General features: G+C 37.1%; 1 protein-coding gene across 1 annotated transcript in view; it reads right to left on the bottom strand.

Annotated features, from left to right (window-relative positions):
• LOC149287606 (DENN domain-containing protein 1A-like) overlaps nucleotides 1-19,819 on the bottom strand; it is a gene marked incomplete at its 5' end in the record, with an annotated part of 204,987 nt that overhangs the window by 156,829 nt on the left and 28,339 nt on the right. The window contains 4 exons of the mRNA XM_089492645.1: nucleotides 4,496-4,606; nucleotides 8,442-8,495; nucleotides 10,839-10,919; nucleotides 11,943-12,012. Of these exons, the coding sequence (XP_089348771.1) occupies nucleotides 4,496-4,606; nucleotides 8,442-8,495; nucleotides 10,839-10,919; nucleotides 11,943-12,012 (316 nt within the window). The remainder of the gene's footprint in view (nucleotides 1-4,495; nucleotides 4,607-8,441; nucleotides 8,496-10,838; nucleotides 10,920-11,942; nucleotides 12,013-19,819) is intronic.

Raw genomic sequence — 19,819 nt, 5'->3', positions numbered from 1 at the left:
TTCGCCATCCTACTAAAGCAGTAACTTAGGTGTGGACTTATATTACAATAGAAATACTTGCTATTGACAAATCTCCAATAATTTATGTACATTCTCAACAACAAGAGGAAGCTTTACAGGAATGATAATGTTTGAAAATGAAACCACCTTTTCCCATCTCTGCTTACCTCTTAAACTAGAAACAAAAGGGGAAAAAGTACACTAAACTATAAAGCCATGTTTGTTAAAACAAAGCCAGTGCTGTTCAGATGCTAAGTTTCGATCAATCAATAATTGGTTGCTATGGGATGTTTTATTGTGATTTTTTTTTCAAATATATTGTTTTGCAATTAGATCCAAACAATGAGGTCAGATTCAATAGACAGTTAGGCCAACACTGAAGTGTTTGACTTGTGGGAACAGCCAAGTTTGCCCTCCACACTCCGCAGTTAATGTGAGAATATACCTTTTATCAGTAGCAAAATGATTTGGGGGTTTTCAAGGGTAAATAAGACAAAATAGCTAGTGTGAGGGCTTACAGGAACAGTGAACATGTTTTATTAATTGTCCTTTAATCAGAATACAGTACCTTAAAATGAAACTTTATGTTCAGTATTTGTATCAGTAATCAAAAAGTAAAAAATATCAACTAAAATGAAAATCCTTATATTTCAGCATTTCTATTAAGGTTTATGACAGATGACTGAGTTAGCTCAAGAAAACTCCAAGATGAAATGTTTCACTAAAATCTTTCAAAGGGGATCTTGCCAGGGTTACCCTCATGCTGACGAGTGCCACTGAAATGCATAGAGCTTTTCCTTAAGTTGAGCTTGAGTGTCTATGCCCAGTGCAATCAACAGGGGCTAAACTTATGACAACTCACACGAGCCAGCAGCAAAATGTTATTTATTTTATGTCATTGAGAGTATGTGGGATGCAGAAATCACGACGGATTCAGGTGTTAAAAGAATGTGACTTAAGGCCATTTTCATAAAGCGGTCTAGAAGTTGGATTCCTTCTAAATTACTGAATTCAGCCAAATGACTGCTAGTGAGAAATCACTGCAGAGTAGTGAACTTCATATTAGCTAATCTAGAGAACATGAGCTTGACTTAAGTTTACACCTTGGTATATTTTTTTTTTCTAAGACACGAAGTCTATTAGAAAGTGTGGATGCTGAGTTTCTAAGGTAAAGGATAGAAATTAAAGCAAGTTCTCGCTGTGCTGATGAAACTAGATCTCCACCAGAACAGCAACCCTTCCAGACAGTTTTGTTTGATAAGATGGGAGCTTAATGCCACTTAGGATCCATCAAGCATCTGACAGATAAAAGATGCTGAAGACCCAAAAGTGCTATTTCCTTCAAAATGGTAGCACATCAATAACATAAAAAATCCAGCTTTATTCTGTTCAAAGTTCAGAGCTCTGCATTTCAAGATTTACCAGTCGATAAGATCGTGAGTTTCCATCTCCGGGAAAAGGAGTGATTTCTTGTTCTTTGAGCTGTTAATGTGTATTGACTGTTTTCCTTTTTGGATGGCAGAACAGAGGCTGATTAACTAAAACATGCTTTTATTCTGATATGAAGCACTAAATACTTGACTAGGTTTCACAAATTGAAACCTGTTTCCCTGCTTGAATTTCTCGTCCTGTTCGCTTGGATCAAGGGTCATACATTTGTGATGTACTTGGTAGGAAACATTGATTTCTTCCTTTAAATTCATTGGTATAGAACACATAACCATCTATACGTCTTATGTATGTAAATGCCAAGAGTAGGCATTTCAAATATGGCAGATCTATAAAAAAAATCTCCAACCATTTCATAGATACAATACAGAACAACAAAACAATAAAATACGGTTGTAGAAATGTAGAGCATTTTGAAAAACAGCGTATTTTCAGTTTTATAGGGAAACAGGCCAACAGGTGCTTTTATATATATATCTGCTGCTATTATATTCAAAACAATAATGAGCGTAGTGGTTTGGATGGTCCACTAATTTCACGTTAATTTTTCCTATCACATTGCCTAGCCAGGAACACGAAGACAAGCACTATGAAACAGACACAGTATGGCGATTATTTGCCAAATATACAAAGGTGTTCGGGAAGCTAACCCACTGAGTTGACTTGGGATGTCAAGAAGATCAGTAAAGTATTGCCTGACTGAGTAATAGAGTAGCAGCTCCTCCACTTAGATGCAGGTGGTGGAGAGACAAGAAAAAATAAGTATATTCCAATGCTTGCTGTAAAACACATTGGAGTCCATGCAAAAATGAATCGCAATATGCATTTCACTGGGATGGGGTCTGAGTGGGGAAGCAGTTTCCATTTTCTGAAAAGGTAAGAAGGCCAGTTCCTGTAACTGCATGGGAAAGCGAACTCCTGGCAGAACACATGATCATGATATAAATAGATTTGCTATCATATTGGTATATATATATAGATATATATAGATATATATATATATATATATATATATATATATAACGATACCAAATTTAACATTATTCTAAACCATGGGAAGGAGTGACTGGTATTTTGTTAATATTTCATTCACATCCAGGGTACTGGACGCCAGCTGGAATAATTGTTAATTATGTGTTAATTTGCTATCTCCCTGTATCCATAATGTTCCAATAAATTATATTAAATTATGTTATACTGCTTGCTCCTACATGACTGAGAATGTGGTACGGGACATTCGCACATCTCAGTACAGGGGGTAGAACTATGATTATCAAGAACATCCACTTTGCAAGTATGGCTTTTGTTCAGTTAATGTACCACACAGATAACACCAAACACTCCTCTCAGACTAATCTCCAGCCATGACCCAGGGTAGCATACTTAGAAAAACGATTTCTCAGAGATTTATCTGCGCGCTGCCATATTTATCAGCAGACACACGCTGAAACACAAGTAGTCTCTCAATGGGCAAATATCCCTGTAAAAAAAGCTAAGTCCAGAAATCACATATACATGGCTAATAATCCGTTTCTAAAACCATATTTATTTAGAAAACGACTCTGTTTTCTTTTATGTTTAGACTCATCTACCTTTACAACAGACACAGCCGAGATTCAACTGTGTACTGGATCTGATTTACCCCGCATGTAAATAGCTAAAACAACTTAGGTTGTTCAAATCTATCAAGACATTTATGATCTAGTCAGCTCTCCAAATAAATATTGTCCTCTATATAATACAATCATGTTGGTCTGTTTAACAAGCTCATTATCACACCTCTTAGTTTCTCCTTCTAGATTTTAGCATTTTAATTGAGTTTTGATTTTCACTTATCATTTTTAGTAAGGACTTTTAATATTCAGTCATCTTTGCCGAAGGTACATGGGGCATTAGACTGCCCTTTACTAAAAAAATTAAAATCCACTGTCTCTGCAGACACCGGGCTTAGCGCTCTCTAAAGTTTTACCACTTTACCCATTTCCTCCATCACGCAGCTATACGAACATCCATCAATTTACTAATAGTGTCCAAACTCACTCACACTCGGTCCATCAAGATTCTCTATCAGCTTACCTCTCACCCACTTATTTTTGTCAATTAGCCTCACTTAATCACTTGGAGGGGCCAGATAAACACACAAACCCATTTGTTATTATGTTTGTACTTTGTTAAATTTAAAGCAGATCTGTCACGTTTCCCAAATCCTACATTTGACGGTTCTGTACAGCAAATAAACCTATACTATGGGGTTCACGTATTAAAATAAGCAATATATACTTTTTAAAATACTTCCTAATATTTGTGACATGGGGAAGTGTATGTTTAGTCCCCGTTCTTAGGGTTATCCATTTCCCATCATATTATCTCTTATCTTTTGTTACCAACAGTTGCCATCTAAGTTGCTTGTAGTTGTTGGTTGTTATGAGAGGAATGATAAGAAGGGACACAACCTTAAGATGGACAATCGATTAGATTAAGCTGGTTTTGCCACAGGATTCCGGTGATCTCAGATGAGAGTATACCTTTAAGAATATTTAGTAGTTTAGTGTTTACTAAAACAATACACAGCTTTCACTGCTCAAAACGAATGGTGTTAAGAGCTCTTAGCAATGTAGGAAATGGAGACCAATTATTATGGGCCTCAAATGTACATTGTGGCAGGTGTTACGTAATGACTGCGTTAGAGGCTATATGTAGTGATCATTATTTCCTAAACAATCGGTAGGTCAAAGGAGGGGCATTTTATCTGACCACCCTACATATTCATTATGAAAGTTTCCTTTATGAGAAGAGTGAGCTGGAACAATGTGCAGTTAAATATTTGCAGAACTCTTGCTGAGTAAATTATGCATAGCACAGGGACAGCCCGTCATTTTCCCGAGTGGGACTCCCATTAATTTAATCAGAATGTGGCACACAAAAAAACAGGAACACCGAGGGGCGGTGGGCTGCTGCTTCTCCTAAAGGTACTTTTTCCCTCCAGGTACATAACGCACTTTTAAATACATACATAAAGTATAATTGTCACATGTAATAAACTTACCGTGCTGAGTTTGCTGCAACAAATGAGGATCCTGCGTTCATACAACATACTGGCATACAGGTGCAGCATATTATTCACATCTACGGCCACAAAGTATTCTGTCAGGTTTCTCTGTGGGACAATAAGTCATACAATTATTTGACACTCATTTACACGGACAGTCATATCGAATGTAATTGTAGTGCAGCTGCAGTCATATCAATAGAAGAATGCAACAAGGTTTACTGCAGAAATGAAAGTACGTGCAATTGGCGTTCTCTAAAACTATTTGCTCTCCTTGCTTCCAAATATGTTCCCTTATTTACTTAACCATTTCTCCCATGTATCTGCCTATCAATATTGTCCGGTTTGTCCTTCTCTCTATTCTTGATGTCCCTTAACCTCTCCCACTCCTCAACCCTTCGCTCCCACTTGTTACTCCTTAACCCTTCCCTTTAACCTTTCACATTCCTGCTTCATTTCCAAACAATATATCTGTTGCTTATATAATTTATAACAGATTGTATATTTTACAAGGGCTAGGGACGGAGGCTTGCTCTGCGGCTTCACTAGCTGGCACAGATCTGCACCCCCATGCGTACCTGATGATCCCAACAAGTCAGAGATGTGGGGGTATACATTAAATATTTAAATACATTAAATATAAGAATGTGATTTAGACTAAGGCTTTCTTTTTTCATATGAGAGATACTAATATGGAGCAGCTGTCTTCCAAAAACCTCTAAGATCACTAGGTCACTACACACCTAGTGACAAAAATCGTCCCTTTCTTTTCTTCAGTGGAATGAATAGCAATATCAATAATACATATAAAAAATAATAGCAGATGTAGTACTAGACAGGCATGAAGGCATCACAAAGGCACTGGGCATCATTTTTTTTAAGGTAAGGCATCCAAACATCACCAAGATGATAGCAACAGAGAGTGTAAGATACATAACACCAAGAAGACAAGACGTTTATGGCATGTTTCACTGATAACGTCCCGCCATCTGCTATCAATCTTTAGCAGACTGCACGCTATTTTGGCACACAAAGGGTTACAGGCAGACTTGTATTCTCAAGGGAATGGGGACCAGGATACCTGCTTCTGGCAGGGTTGTGTAAAGTCTTCTATAAACACCACATTTACTGCAGACTATAAAAGAGCAAGAGTCTGATGTTAAAGAGGTGTTTCACTTGGACGGAGAACGCAGAGCGCTTGTTCCAGATAAAGGCCAAACTCTATCCTTTCTCACTTCATAGTCCTTAAAAAAACTTCCAGGTGCGATGACGTTTTATGGAAATATAAGAGAATGTAATTGAGCTTTCTGAAACATATTTATGGCAAGTGTTAAAATCCAGAAGAATGCTTGCATATCCACGTGTATGTATAAGCCCAGAGAGTTATATGTGTGTAAATGTGTGCATACTTATACGCTACCCTCAATAAGCATATAGAGTTTCACAAGAACTGGTTAACTGCAAAAACAGTATCAAAAGATTTGGCACAAGAATAACCAGTGGATGACAATAAAAAAACAAACAAAAAAAAACCCATGATATCAAGTGAATCGAATAGCACATAAGCATAAGTACACATACATGTAAACGATTAAACATCAATGAAGTGTTCTGCAAGATGACCAGAGGTGGCGCTATCACATTAGTAGATTAAGCAGCTGCCTAGGTCCTCTGTTCGTGTGAGGGTCGCAGTCAGGGGATGTGGGAGGGTTGAGACAAAGATTTATGAAACCTTATACCGCTATGATGTCATAAAAATTTTAAAATGATTATCAATAGCATTGCATTACTTAGTGTTTCCGAATTACTCTTTATGTCGTTTGTGGTATATAGTTGGGGTCCCCCTAAACTTTTTTGTTTAGGTTCCCTGATGATTAAAACTATGTTTTTTATTCTTTTGAATCTTGGATTTATTTTATAGGACAATTTAAAAACAAGATGTCTATTAACATCTTAGAAACACGAGGGAGTTCTTTAGAAATAGTGGTGAATGCAGAGCAGATCACAGGAAACACAGGGTTATGAAGTGTGTGTCTGGTGTCGTCATAACAAACACTTCGGAGCTCCTTGAGTTAACGTGATATTATTGCTTCTTTCTAGAGGTAATCGTTCCCATTTTCCAATCATAAAAGTAATAACCCAAAAGCTCTCCTTGTAAAACCTAAAGACTGGAAAATATAGACATAACTTGGTTCATATGATCATTTAATCTCCAATGAGCTGCAGAAGTGAAGTTGATGCTGATTGCCGGCTCGAGATTTTTTTTATTGCCTGGAGACAACTTATAGTAATTATAACGGGTTGTACAGGTTTCATACATTCGGCTCTGCTGTCAGTCTGGCAATTAAAAGGTTAATGGTGGCACACATCAGCAGCCACCGAACCCTGTTCCTAAACTCTACCTAACAAACACACTGACTATGGGAATTTTGTACTTAAATAATTCATTTGTTCGATACGATGTAATGGGAGAAAATATTGAAACACGCAGGTTTGTCCATTTCTTGACATTATATGCAATGATTTGTTACCAACCTCAAACTAATAATTTTCAAGACATACAGAAGGCACTAAATGTACAAATAAAACCTGTTAAACTTTAAGGATTAGGAGTTTTATGAGTGAGTGGCATCTGGGGTAGATCTGAATTTCAAAACAGCGAGGGAAATGGATAAAACATTACTTCAATGGGGAACTTTTTTGTCACTCAATCCTACGCTGAATTAGAAATGTGGTGTTTGTGATAGGGAGAAACATTCAGTGTGTTTTGCAAAAAGCACTCCAGCAATCCAGAGGAAAAGCTTTCCAAAAATCACCACTAACAGAAGCCTGTTAATTATGATGCCGGCTAATGTTGTTGTAGTGTGATTACTGCATGCAGAACCATTAGGCGGGAGAAATAAAACACACTTACACCACTGCTGAAAACACTTAAACCACCTTAAAATGTAGTAATTATTTAAACGGTTTGATTTTATGCTGCACGCTGCAGGTCAGCTATCACAAACCCATTAATATTTATGACAGGTTATCGCCTGTATTTATCTACATTAAAACGCCTACATGAATGCTAATATGTACGTGACACAAAGAAAAAAAATACCTCATGTACCTTATATAGAACATGGGGAGAAACTCAAATATATTGTGTGTGAGCGTATATATATATATGTGTATATATAGCTTTTTTTATTATTATTGGGACTTGCAAATATTTTAGTAAAGGCCTCAAACGTCAATCTTTATACGCACATCAATAAATGTATTTTAATAAAAATTGATGATATGTAACTGGTATATAACACGATGTTTAGACTCTTTTGTGATTCTTTATCTGTTAAGGGAGAAAAAAGATACCACTGTGTAAATGTGTGGCCTTTTTAATCAGGAATAACCCAGAATTCAGATTACTGAGGCAGAACCCCCAGAAATGCATATTCACAATACAAGGGATAAGATATATGTACATTAGAAATTGATAAATATCAAATGTAAGGAAAAATTGTCAGGCACATCTTAAAAATGTGTCGCGCTAACGGCGTCCGGGGACTGTGTATAAGGAATATGAAACGATTTATCAGGTGGGCAAAATAATGATTTATTAAAGAAATAATATAATTTAATTAATTAAATCTTAATCAATGCGCAGGTATATTATATACATAAACAATAGAGAAACGCTGTTGTTAAGGTTAAACAGAGGAGAAGTCTACACAGAACCACCCTAAACTCAATGTTCTCAGTTATTTGCGACTTGCAAGCCGGAGCAGCCATTATCTATTTGGGATGCCAGGCAAAAAGAGCCCCTTATCTTGGTTATGAAGATAAATGGAGGCCTTGAGCAACTGACCTTTCCAATCTTGAAGTTCTTCTAAATAAATACATAAACTATGCAGATCAAGTCGCCATGTGATCAAATCCAAGGCAACAAAATCATACTCACATTCTCTGGTATACTGGGCAGTTCTCGAGGATCAGGCACTGTGAAGTATGAATGCTGAAGAGAGAGGGGGAAAAAAAAACAACAGGAAAATGTTTTGGTTAGTAGAAAGAAAAAAGTATTCTGAAAGGAGACTGCAAAGGGGACGTGTTTGAGCGAAGTAAAAAGAAAAGCATGAAGCAGACAGAGGAGAGAGCCAAATAAAGGATGAGCTCTCTGACCACAAACACTTTTCAAAGACATCACACACATGAAAGGAAAAGGAAACTTTTCTTTGCCTTGCTGGCTTATAAAATATATGTGCAGCGAGATCGCAAGCCAGATTCATCCACCAAGACACATTGCAAATCCTGTTGCACTGCGACATCACTTGACTTTATGAGAGCATCTGTAAAGTGATAGCACACGCAAAATATCATAGACTTGAGTGGCAAGACATCCCACATTTCTTTCCAAACCAACATTAACCGTAAAAAAAATAATAATCTGGTATGCATGTTTTTTAGTCTCTGAATTGTGAAATTTTGGATACATTTATTATTTCAGTTCAAATTTTATAAAATCAGATGAAGCAACACACAGACATTATATATATATATAGCACGCAAATAAAGTTGATGCATTCAGCGGGTCTTCTTTTTATAAAGTTTATTGGCTTAGTGAAGGTCCAACTTTTCGGCTCCCAATTAGCCTTTCTCCTTGAGAGCCAAAACGTTGGACCTTCACTAAGCCAATAAACTTTATAAAAAGAAGACCCGCTGAGTGCATCAACTTTGCATGCTGTATACACTTTTTGGATTGTTAGCACCCGGGCATATTACAACTGAGTGCGTTACAAATTATATATTTTGTTTATATATATATATATATAAGACAATTTACATTTTAAAAAACCAAATAATTAACCTACATTCCTTTCCTATATTTTTGTATATAGTCATAATGTTAAAGAAGCATAAGCAAATATCTTTTATAATAAATCTCATCTTATGTTAGTGAGCATAACTACTATAAGTCTACAAAAAACAATTATTTTAAGGCTAGAGGAGAAAAACAATACAAATGTGGAAAAGATAATTCCGTCAAGAAAAGGCATGATGCAAGCATAACCTCCAGCAATTGCTTTTCTTGGATTGACAGGTAGCAATGGGATTTAGAGATGACATTGCGTCACACACAAAAAATATTGGATACAGTTTACAGGGAAGGAAAGTGGCAGGTCTATGCCCCCAGTAATGCTGAGACTCTGAATAGCTAATGTGCCGGAAGAGACCCAAAGTAGAATAGTCCTTGAGCGGCATCTTTGATATCTTATCTTCTGCCTGACTGCTTGTGTAACACTGGAGGCTGTAATGTCTGTCAGCATGTCTGCAAACCACTGGTCTAGAGAGAAGCCAAGGTATGCCAGCAGACCAGCGGGCAGAAAGACAACTAGTCCTGCAGGTCACAGAGAGCATCAGGATATTCCTGCGACACAGGACCATGATGCTCACTGCCAGCTGGTGACTTCTCAACAGCAAACAACTGCAACCTGTCAACTGAATGCACACAAGGGACTGATGCACATAAACTGTTCTGGGCTTATAACAACACAGGCAAATCTACAGCGACAACCAGGAAAGTTCTTTGATCCTATGGATTTTTTCATGTGGCATTATGCCAGTCAACAAACAGATATGCTTAAAAAGTTTTACTTTCACTAATGAGTGAATTTTTTATTTTTTTGCGTGCAGAAAATAGGATTAGCTATTTCTGCTTCCTACCAACTTAAGAAGTTGTGTTCGCCAAGTTTCTTCCTTTCTTTCCTAATAGTGTCCCCTGTTCCTTAACCAACTGTCTACCAGAAATGTAAAATTATCAGGCTCTATTGCCAAACGTTTTCTGATGAAGTGAAGCCACATCCCTCCTGGAGTAGAGGAGAAGGATCCTGTACCAACCCTTTAGTCAAACATAGTTCCTTTGAGATATCTGAGTGGTCAGAAGCAAACAATGAAAGTTCTTTCACAATGCACAGTGAGAACATAAACCGCATCAGAACACGCAAGTTCGAAACCCCCCACCTCTGCCTTTGCACTAGTAGCTGATAAAGCAAAAAAAGTGATAATAAGAACATTGACCACAACAACATCTTCAATGCTGATAAGAGTCCTAGGAAAGAAAGCAACTAATGGAAGACCAGTTCCACAACAGACTTCAACCTCTCTTTAGAACCATGGGAGATAGTGAAAGAGCTGTTCTGGTGTGCATTTTAACTCCTGTTGCTCTTGTTATACGGCAGTGCTTTTTTTTCAAAGCTTGTTAGGTTTGTTCTGGAGCTGCTGACTCTTTGACAATGTATCTCCCATGGGGTGGGTAGAGGGCAAATGGTTGGGTTATAGTTAGTATGTCTCATATTCTCACCAGGCTCAGATGGACTGAGGTTCCAGGCTCTGGAATCGGAAGTCTATAAAGAGTGTCGAGAAGTTCATTGCGCTGGTTATCCTACAAAAGATGGATGGCAATAAATATGTTAATTAATCATAAATCATACATTATTTTCAAAACATTTTGTTACTATGTCCCACCAGTATGGATTGATAACATATCAATAATATGCATGTTTCACCAAATGACAAAGTACTTGCCCTGCCCCAAATGGACTAAAAGCATGCCCTATACGATTTTGTCACAAGCTTGTAAACTTTCACACCTTGTACCTTCACTACTTTTACCGAAACGATGAAACAGCCCAACGCTCTCAGTTTGTTTCATTAGATCATTCTGTTTATGTATCACGTGCTCACATGAAGTACGCTGCTAAAATACTGTCACACAGGAGTAAAAGCTAGTATAGTGCGGGGAAAAAGTAGCGCAAGTCAATACAAAAAAAAACATTATCGCATTTCTTTGGCTTACAGTACTTTGGTTGTAACAAAGTACATATGACATGGAGAAAGCCGTCCAACCAGATCTCTGAGGGCCCACTACTAGAGTTCTACAATTATTTTAATTAACATGTAATTAATCAGTTAAGGTTCTGAATTATTTGAATCAAAGTAGGCTGATTAACTGCATGTTAATTAAAGAAATCTAAAACGCTGCCAGGGCCAAGAGCTCTCAAAGGGTTGGTCGGAATGCTGAGCTAATTCTAGGCTAATGGCTCATAAAATCTTGCTCACATTAATAAATACAAAGTATCTCCTCTTTATATATGTATTATATATATATATATATATATATTTGGAAACAGTTTTTTTATGTGGGTTCTTCTAATACTACCAAAAACAAACCAGTTTCCCTGTTTTTTTTATAAAACACATTGCTTTCTAATTATCTTCTGCAACATAGTTTCACAGCCAGCTATTGTTGGTCCATGGTATCCTGTATTAACAAACCAAGTTCTAGAACAATACTAACCCTTAAGAGGACTAGTACCCAACAAAGAAATCTTTTTGTAAGAGCCCCATAGCTCCTAGTGAGGTCACGGAGAGGCAAATAAAAAAAAAAAAAAACTTGCAGAAATACCTGGCTCTTCGAGGAATATTCCGCCAAAATGTTAAGGAGTTTGTAAAATACTTCAAACCATGGGAGGTAGCTGGAGACAAACAGACAGACAGAAGAACAATTAATCTTACTGTTAATATAGGTATCTAGAAAAGCACTCAACATTCTTCACATGCATGCTGTCAGAGAACAACCTTAGCGTGCTTCCAGGGTATCACATGCGAAAGCGGTGAAATTTAACTAAACATACAAGGAAAGCACAACTGAACAACAGCCCGGTTTCATCCTTTGGAAGAGAATAATATAACTGAAAGCAAAATGACTTGCACTGCGTGGTACCATGTGAAACATTTAGGAAATCATTCTAAAATGAACAATTAATATCTTCTGGCATGGTTTCTTTACAGGGGGGGGGTATAGGTAGAATTAGAAGACCGTATGTGAGTAAATTTTAAATACATACAAAAAAGCTACCAAAAATAAATGACAATACAGCACTTTCATCTGCTTTAAGTAATTATGTGGCATAGCAAAAAGTCAACACATTTTCCCCTTTGGTAAACCGCGTACATAGATCTATTTGTAAGAAAATACGATACTTTTCCTTTGATGTAGATTTAAGATGTAAAGCACACAAAAATAATAAACCTTTTTTCTGCTGCTTTCTCTCCGCATAGTATGTTGCATATTACAAAGTGTTACTTTTTCACATGGAATCCACCCAAAGTGTGAAATAGCCAGAGAGGCGCCCTGTGGCCCCACTCACTCACTCACCGATCCAAAGTACAAAGAGTGGATTCTCTGATAGAGCCGGATAGGTTTGAAAGCATTTACATGATAGGACTTTGTTCTGCCAACTGTAAGGCGATCCATGCCCCCATGGTTAGTAACTGTGCAGCTTGCAGTAATAAATGAAGTGAGATGTAATTTACGTGACAGATGAGTGAGCGGCACTAATGTATGTCTAAAGCCTGCGAGTACTACTGTAAAATTTAAGTAGCTTATCAAAATATACTGATAAGCAACTTAACTTTTCATGTTATATGACAGCATTATCACTTCTGCTAATACATTTCAATCAGTCGGAGCTGCCGCTCACTGGATATTACGAGAGTGGAAAACGATTACCAGTTTAAACAACGTTGATGTAGCGGGACTGTGTAAACAATCGGAGGGGATTAGGCTGCAGAAAGGTCCTTTTCCTATAAACAAACTTCCCGGGATTGAAGCCACTGAAAGAGCACCGAGAAATCTTCCCTGTAAAAAGAACTCTGAGAGGGAGATTAAGGACCTTTTTGTAAACAGAGGGATTACACGACCCTTATCAGTGGAAGCTCCTTCTAGTTAGCAGAAAAGTGAGAGAACAAGGGCCAGTGTGCAGAAAAGAAAACGAGTACTTCTCAGAGCCTGGAAAATGTCTTCAAACATATTTCTCCAGTCGGCAAAAGTAGATTTTAATTGTTCCGCTAGGTTTTGGACTTTTTTAAGTCCTCTATTCTTCTATAGCCTATTGCTTATTATTGAATCATTATTCACATTTTACATTCATGGAACTGAGAATTTCTTTTCGCGTTGAACGTTAAGATTTAAAACAGTTATATTTTTTAACAAATGGAGAGGCTGAATTTTCTCACGCAAAGATCATTTTCATAACGGTTTAAAGTGACTAGTAAGAACTACACATTCAACAGATCAACAGAACACGGAGATTACATTATATAACCAAAACAAATTCTATATCATATATATATATAAATATATGTGAATACATATATAACGTATATACCTTATATACAGTATATATTGTATATTCTGATGAAGATTAAGAGGGGACATAACTTTCCAGAAACCCAGAGAGGAAGGGAGATCAGTGTGCCTCAGTCTTGCCAACCTTCCAAGACAGATACACGGCCGCTATGTTTATCTTTTGAAAAGGAGTGGGGTACGGCTCTCTTGTCACTGTTCCAGAATTGAATTTTTTTGTTTACATAACTCTGACTATCTTTTTAGAGAAAAAAATTACATTTTATTATCTTTACCATTACCATAAACTTTTAGTCATGTTTTATATTAACAAATCCAAAATCATTTTTGGTTCAGTTTAGAAGATGTTTGAATTATTTTATATCTAAACCCATTGTTGTTTTTAACAACTAATAATCTTGCTCTTTCTACACTGCTCTAATATGTTCTGCTTTATGTTTGAAATGAGTGCAATGATTTGTCTCGTTTCAGCGTATTCAGGCCATGGTTTTAAAATTGTCTGTTTTTTTTCTTAACCATTAGCCAGAAATGTCAGGTTTACTTTAATGTGAAAACGTTGGCTCCTATGAGCTCCTGCTCCTGCTTATCAACGTATTATATATCCGCGCACATTTATTTGCATAAATAAAATATATTCTTTTAAACATCTTACATTGGTTACATAAATAACCAAGATCACATAAAAAGTATTGGTAAAGCCTCGTGACACATACTATAGACGGCTGGATAAATGGATGGCTGAATAGATAGATAGATAGATAGATAGATAGATAGATAGATAGATAAATAGATAGATAGATGCAATATACTATCAGTGGCCAGGGGGCATTTCATCATTAGTGTTTGCATGGAGGAGCACACACTGCATAGTCGAGGGCAGTTTATGTAATCCACATGCAGTGTAGATGTGTTGCTGGGATCCGGGGAAGCATTAATCCTGGCTATTCACTGAATATATTGCACACTCCATGTCTCCGCGCAGCCTGCCAAGTGTTGGGAGTGCGGCGCAGTGCTCAGGTTAGGTCTAATGATGGCACTGTTGAGGTGCGTCAGGCAAAGTTCCCAATACCAGAATTTGCACCGCATCCAACAGTAAGGAAAGGACTGGGTTTAATGCCGTCTCATTAACCTCCCGATGACCAGAATTGTCTATGCTAAGAAATATACTAAAGTGGAATATTCAACGAGAAATACAAAAAAAAAACCCCGAGGCTGAAGTAAAGTATGTTTTAAAACATGCTGTTTCCTATAATCCATGTTTTTTCTTATCTATGTACTGATAAATGAGATATCTGCAGAAAACTAGAACCTGAATCAAATAACCTACAGTAAGACGCTCTGCAGTTATTTTCTTCCAAAATCGTTACGTGGACGTTCCTTGGGTTTTTCTGTGAGTTACAATCTCCAATTGCACCCTGCAAGTTGACTTCATTTAAACAATAAAACAGTACGTACGTCAACAGCAGCCAAATTCTGTGTCCGGACGCCAGTGTCCCATTCATGGGGGAAATATCTTATAAAGTAGTTTACGTGGGTCAAAACATAATAGTCTAACGTCATCACTACTCCAACTTGATTTGAATAATCATGTAATCTGTGGATCCTGTACGTGTATATAATATATCTATATACACATATATACCTAAAATATTACACATCAGCATTATAATGTTCTCCAGTTATAGTTTATGTTAAATTACGTATGACAGGGTCTGTTGAAGTCCTGGAAACTGTTGTTATTCTGTGAATTACAAAAAAGATAAGTGCTTTGCAGACAGGGCACTCCTCTGCCGATGTCATTGTAAAAGTATGCAAGTTTTATCACTTCTGAATGACGAACTTTCAGTAAAAGGCGAGCAGACCTTGAGCCTGTTTTTAAAACCAAAAACACTCTGTACCTCTTCCAACATTAGCCGCTCCGCTAGTAGCCCCGCTGGGCAATTTATAGCTTATGACTAGCATATATTTAATTTGTAACCAAAAACTTCCCCTTCCTGTTAGCTACCTTAGAACTTCTGATTAACTCTTGTTTTTACAGGTCAGAGGTTAAGCAAAGGAAGGGAAGGAGTGAATGCTGAGAATGGCCAGAGCCAAATCTCCCTGTGCCCTGTGCAAGAAACATTAAAAAATAAGCAATAGGCTAAAGACCGCTCAAGACAGTCGAAGTTCAAAGGATCAGGGCAACATAAATCATCCCAGCAAAAAGTAAACAGCCAAGGGAGCCCGGCAGCCCGCCTTACACTGTGATCTGCTTGGCTCCTAGTAATAGCAATCAGACTTTCTAATGGAAAATTACACCTTTACGGTTAAAGAATCAAAAAAATAATAAAAACTGCATAAAAGACAGAAAGGGTAGTAGATATGTGGAATGACCTTCCAGTGGAAGTAGTCCAGGAGAACATTGTAAAGGAAAGCTAAGGAGATTTTTGTGACAGATATTTTTAAGTGGCAAAAGAGCAAAATCAAAATGGTAGTAGCACAAACACCAATCTAAACATAAACATCAATCTAGCTATGAAACAAACAAATAATTACATTTGTTTGTAGTTTCTATCTTACAGGAATGTGAGAATAAAAACGTTATACCTCAAGAACATGCATGTACAATATACGGCTTTTTGTCAAGTAGATGCAACAAGTGTGCTACCCAATTATCAACTTCTATATGTAAAAGGGGTTGTTTTTTTTTTAGGACTGCCTGTTAATTCTTTACATATGATCCTTCACTTGGCCTGGAACTGCTCCAAACATGTGCTTTGTGCCTATACAGATTTTTAGAAGAAGAAAAATAGGGAAGAGGGGAAACCAATGATAGCAGCCATGGAAGAAGGTGTCCACCGTCTAACACAGAGACTAAGAATTTCAGCCAGTAGTGGCCACAGGGCATATTCATTACCTGTAAGCTCTTCAAAGTATTTTACCATAAGTCCGACATAAAGAATATGAAACAGCCATATATTTATTTTCTTTGACAATATACATTTTCTGTTTGTTCGAAGCATTCAAATGTTTTGTTTCCGGGGTCAGGTGGTCTAAACTAAACTCCTTTACTTTATTCCCCCATTCAACCCATTTAGGACTCACACCCTAGTCCATCCAATTGACTTCTAGCCATTCTAAGCAGGAAGTCATCTTCACCTTCGTCTAACTGGTTTATTAATAATGGTACAATATGCTGCAGCCAACTCCTATCATGACAACACTAGCCGTATCTCAAGAAAAACTTAAAGAAGTAATTTAGATTGTCAATTAAAGCTACATATAGCTTAAAACTGGAAGGGAATGGACACAAAATTATACAAAGAAAATACAGGACTACATAAAGCAGCTGTTGGTGTGTCATAATGGGCCAACATGGCACATGCTAAATCATACAGAGTGACAGAATAGTTTGAGTGAATATCCAGCATGGTAGCCAAAGCGGACATCGTGTCTTAAAGAAGAGGCATTGAGGCTCAGACCACCCATTGAGTGGGGTTTCTAGGAATGACACACAGGCATTTGTGTTTAACTGCTAGTTGTACAATGTCTCCATCCCCAAACATAACTGTTATTAAATTGACAGTTTAAGACACCTGAAAGATATTTTCATGGCATAAATGGCCACATAAGACTCCAAAAACATTTAAACTGTATCCCATTTACCCCTGGTAGCATGCGGCATGGATTGCATAAGCAATCTACATGAACCCCTGACAAGTAGAAGACGGCTGCATTCCCTTTAATTTTGACAAACTCATAAATGTCAACTCAGAGAGCTGATCAGAACAGTCTGATATAATGTACAACGCAAAGAAAATGTAGGAACGCAACACACGTAAGCTCATTAAAACCCTGAAACCTACGAATGCCAAGTATTAACACTTTGACGCTGGAATGGTAACACACACCTCATTACTAACACCCACACAAGCATAGAAACTCAAATATCAACACACAACTTTTCACACACAAATGTTGGAGTTGACGTTGAAATATACTAATTTAAACACTGGTAAATACAAACAGAGGTAAAAAAAAGGCAACTGACACATCTGCACACAACAAAATATACCAGGATCTTCTGGACTACTACATACCCAAAGGCAACGGTGGAAAACTGATAAACTTACCCAAAGAAGTACAAATGAGAGGCTTCAATTGACAACCTTTCAGTAATTCATAACATTTCAATGTTTCAACTCGTCAAATAGTAACAGTAACCAAATCGTTCAAATATAACACAAGCTATGGGTAGGTTTCATAAGCAATTTTAGTTCTCATTTCGGTGGATGCTCTTCTTGTCCTACCATTTATTGGAAATCATGAACCAAAGCACAGCCAAACACGGCTAACCAGGAGTTGGTGCTCATTGTGGGCCAACATATCGCTTAAAGTAGAGGATATGAAAGTGTTTGCTGTCAGTTTCTCAGCTTATTAATGTTCTGACTCTCTGAGGCATGGCCTCTGAAGTGTGTGGCTCTTCTACGTCTCATTCGCCATGCCCCTCTGAGACTTGGAGATTTACTCCAATATGTACATTAAAACCAACATAAAAACTCTGAAACGCTACCATAACCCACCAAAATGAAAAGGCATAAGAATATAACTTGTCCTTAGGCATAGAGACCCCAAACACATGCCAGCATGCAGATGGAAGTGTGCACCAAGCCGACCTGGAAGGTGATTTATATAGCTGTCCTGATAGAGGTGAGTGTACCAATGATACCTCACTCTCCCTCTGAACAGGGCTGTCAGCATTTTTATATATTTTTAATAATATTTAGACTCTCTCAAAGATGGAAACTTTATTTCAAAGAGGGAATTAAAGCATAGAATAAAAAAACAGGACATAAATGTGTCAGCAGCCTTTTTTTCCAGCTGCTTGTCAATGAATGAGTCTTTCAAGCTGAAACGCCAAATAATTCCATATGCTTTTCTGGCTCGGTTTTGCTGTGTGTTATTGTTCTAAGTGAAATAATTGAACGAGACTTAAACCTTGAGGATTTAGTATGTTATAATAGTGTAAAAGATTGCAGCAGTAATGAGAAATATAAAATCTGTCATTACACAAACATACAGGAGCTAACGATTTATCTTTAATAAAAGCTTCAGCTTAACTTTTATTGGCAGCACTATTTTATAAATAAACTAATTTTTCACAGAGTCGCTTTTTCACAGAAGCTGCAGACAATTAAATGGATAAGCAAAAAAAAAAAATCACTAAACGGAGCAGTAATGTTTGTTGGCGGAAGCAAAGAAACCTGACAACTGTCAACTGTATAACACAATCACTACTATATTTAAACATTAGCATTTGCAGCAATGTCAAAATATATATATATTTTTGGTGCATCCATAAAATAGAAATTGGGATACAGTGGAAGGATTTCTGTTGTTTCAAAGATAATTTTCTATATAGCCACTGATGACAAAAATACTACATTCCTGAAGTCTTGAATGTATGTAGCACCAACTCATTCTGAATCGCTACATACCACATGGCACAAGACACATATGCCAGGATCGTGTTCACAAAAGCTTACAATCTAGTAGGAAGGAATACAATATTGCTGTATTATAGTTCTATTACCAGTGGTTATGGAATATATTTTCAAAACAAACGTCTTCCTTTTATATCGTTGTTCTTCAATATTTTGGTGTAATTCTTCAGCATTATTGGGAAACAGTATTTATAATCAGCTAATTGTAAGTGATTCAGATAACCTCCCATTGATTGTAATTGTTTTATTGTCTAGAATTTAGCTAACATTTAGAAAATGGCTTTGGGGTGATTTAGCCTATTATTGGATGCCCTTTTTCTGTGACAAACTGAATATTGTTGTTGCTGACATTTGATGATGCAGCTGCACTTTAATTTGGATTAAAGGTATTGGTATTAAGTCGTCCAGTTTGTGAGTCAAAAGTCTTTTCACATACAATTAAGGCTATGCATAACTGAAGGTTCTGTTCATTGTATGAAGCTGTGTGTTTTGAAAACTGTTTGTGTTCTAAAACTGTCTTGAAAAACCATTGTTTGTGACAGTAGATGAAGTAAGCCAATCATGGACTGGATACCACACGACGTTAACAGCCAGGAAGAAAACCAAAGACAAGGTCTGACTGGCTGCTTCTCAACAGCAGCAGGAAGAACA

This window comes from Sceloporus occidentalis, unplaced genomic scaffold (genome assembly GCF_023333645.1).
Source record: "Sceloporus occidentalis isolate IW3139 unplaced genomic scaffold, rSceOcc1.0.p SCAF_58, whole genome shotgun sequence".
NCBI classification, from domain to species: Eukaryota; Metazoa; Chordata; class Lepidosauria; order Squamata; family Phrynosomatidae; genus Sceloporus; species Sceloporus occidentalis.
Note: the sequence above shows the minus strand (reverse complement) of the source record. Positions and strands in the feature narration are given on the sequence as shown.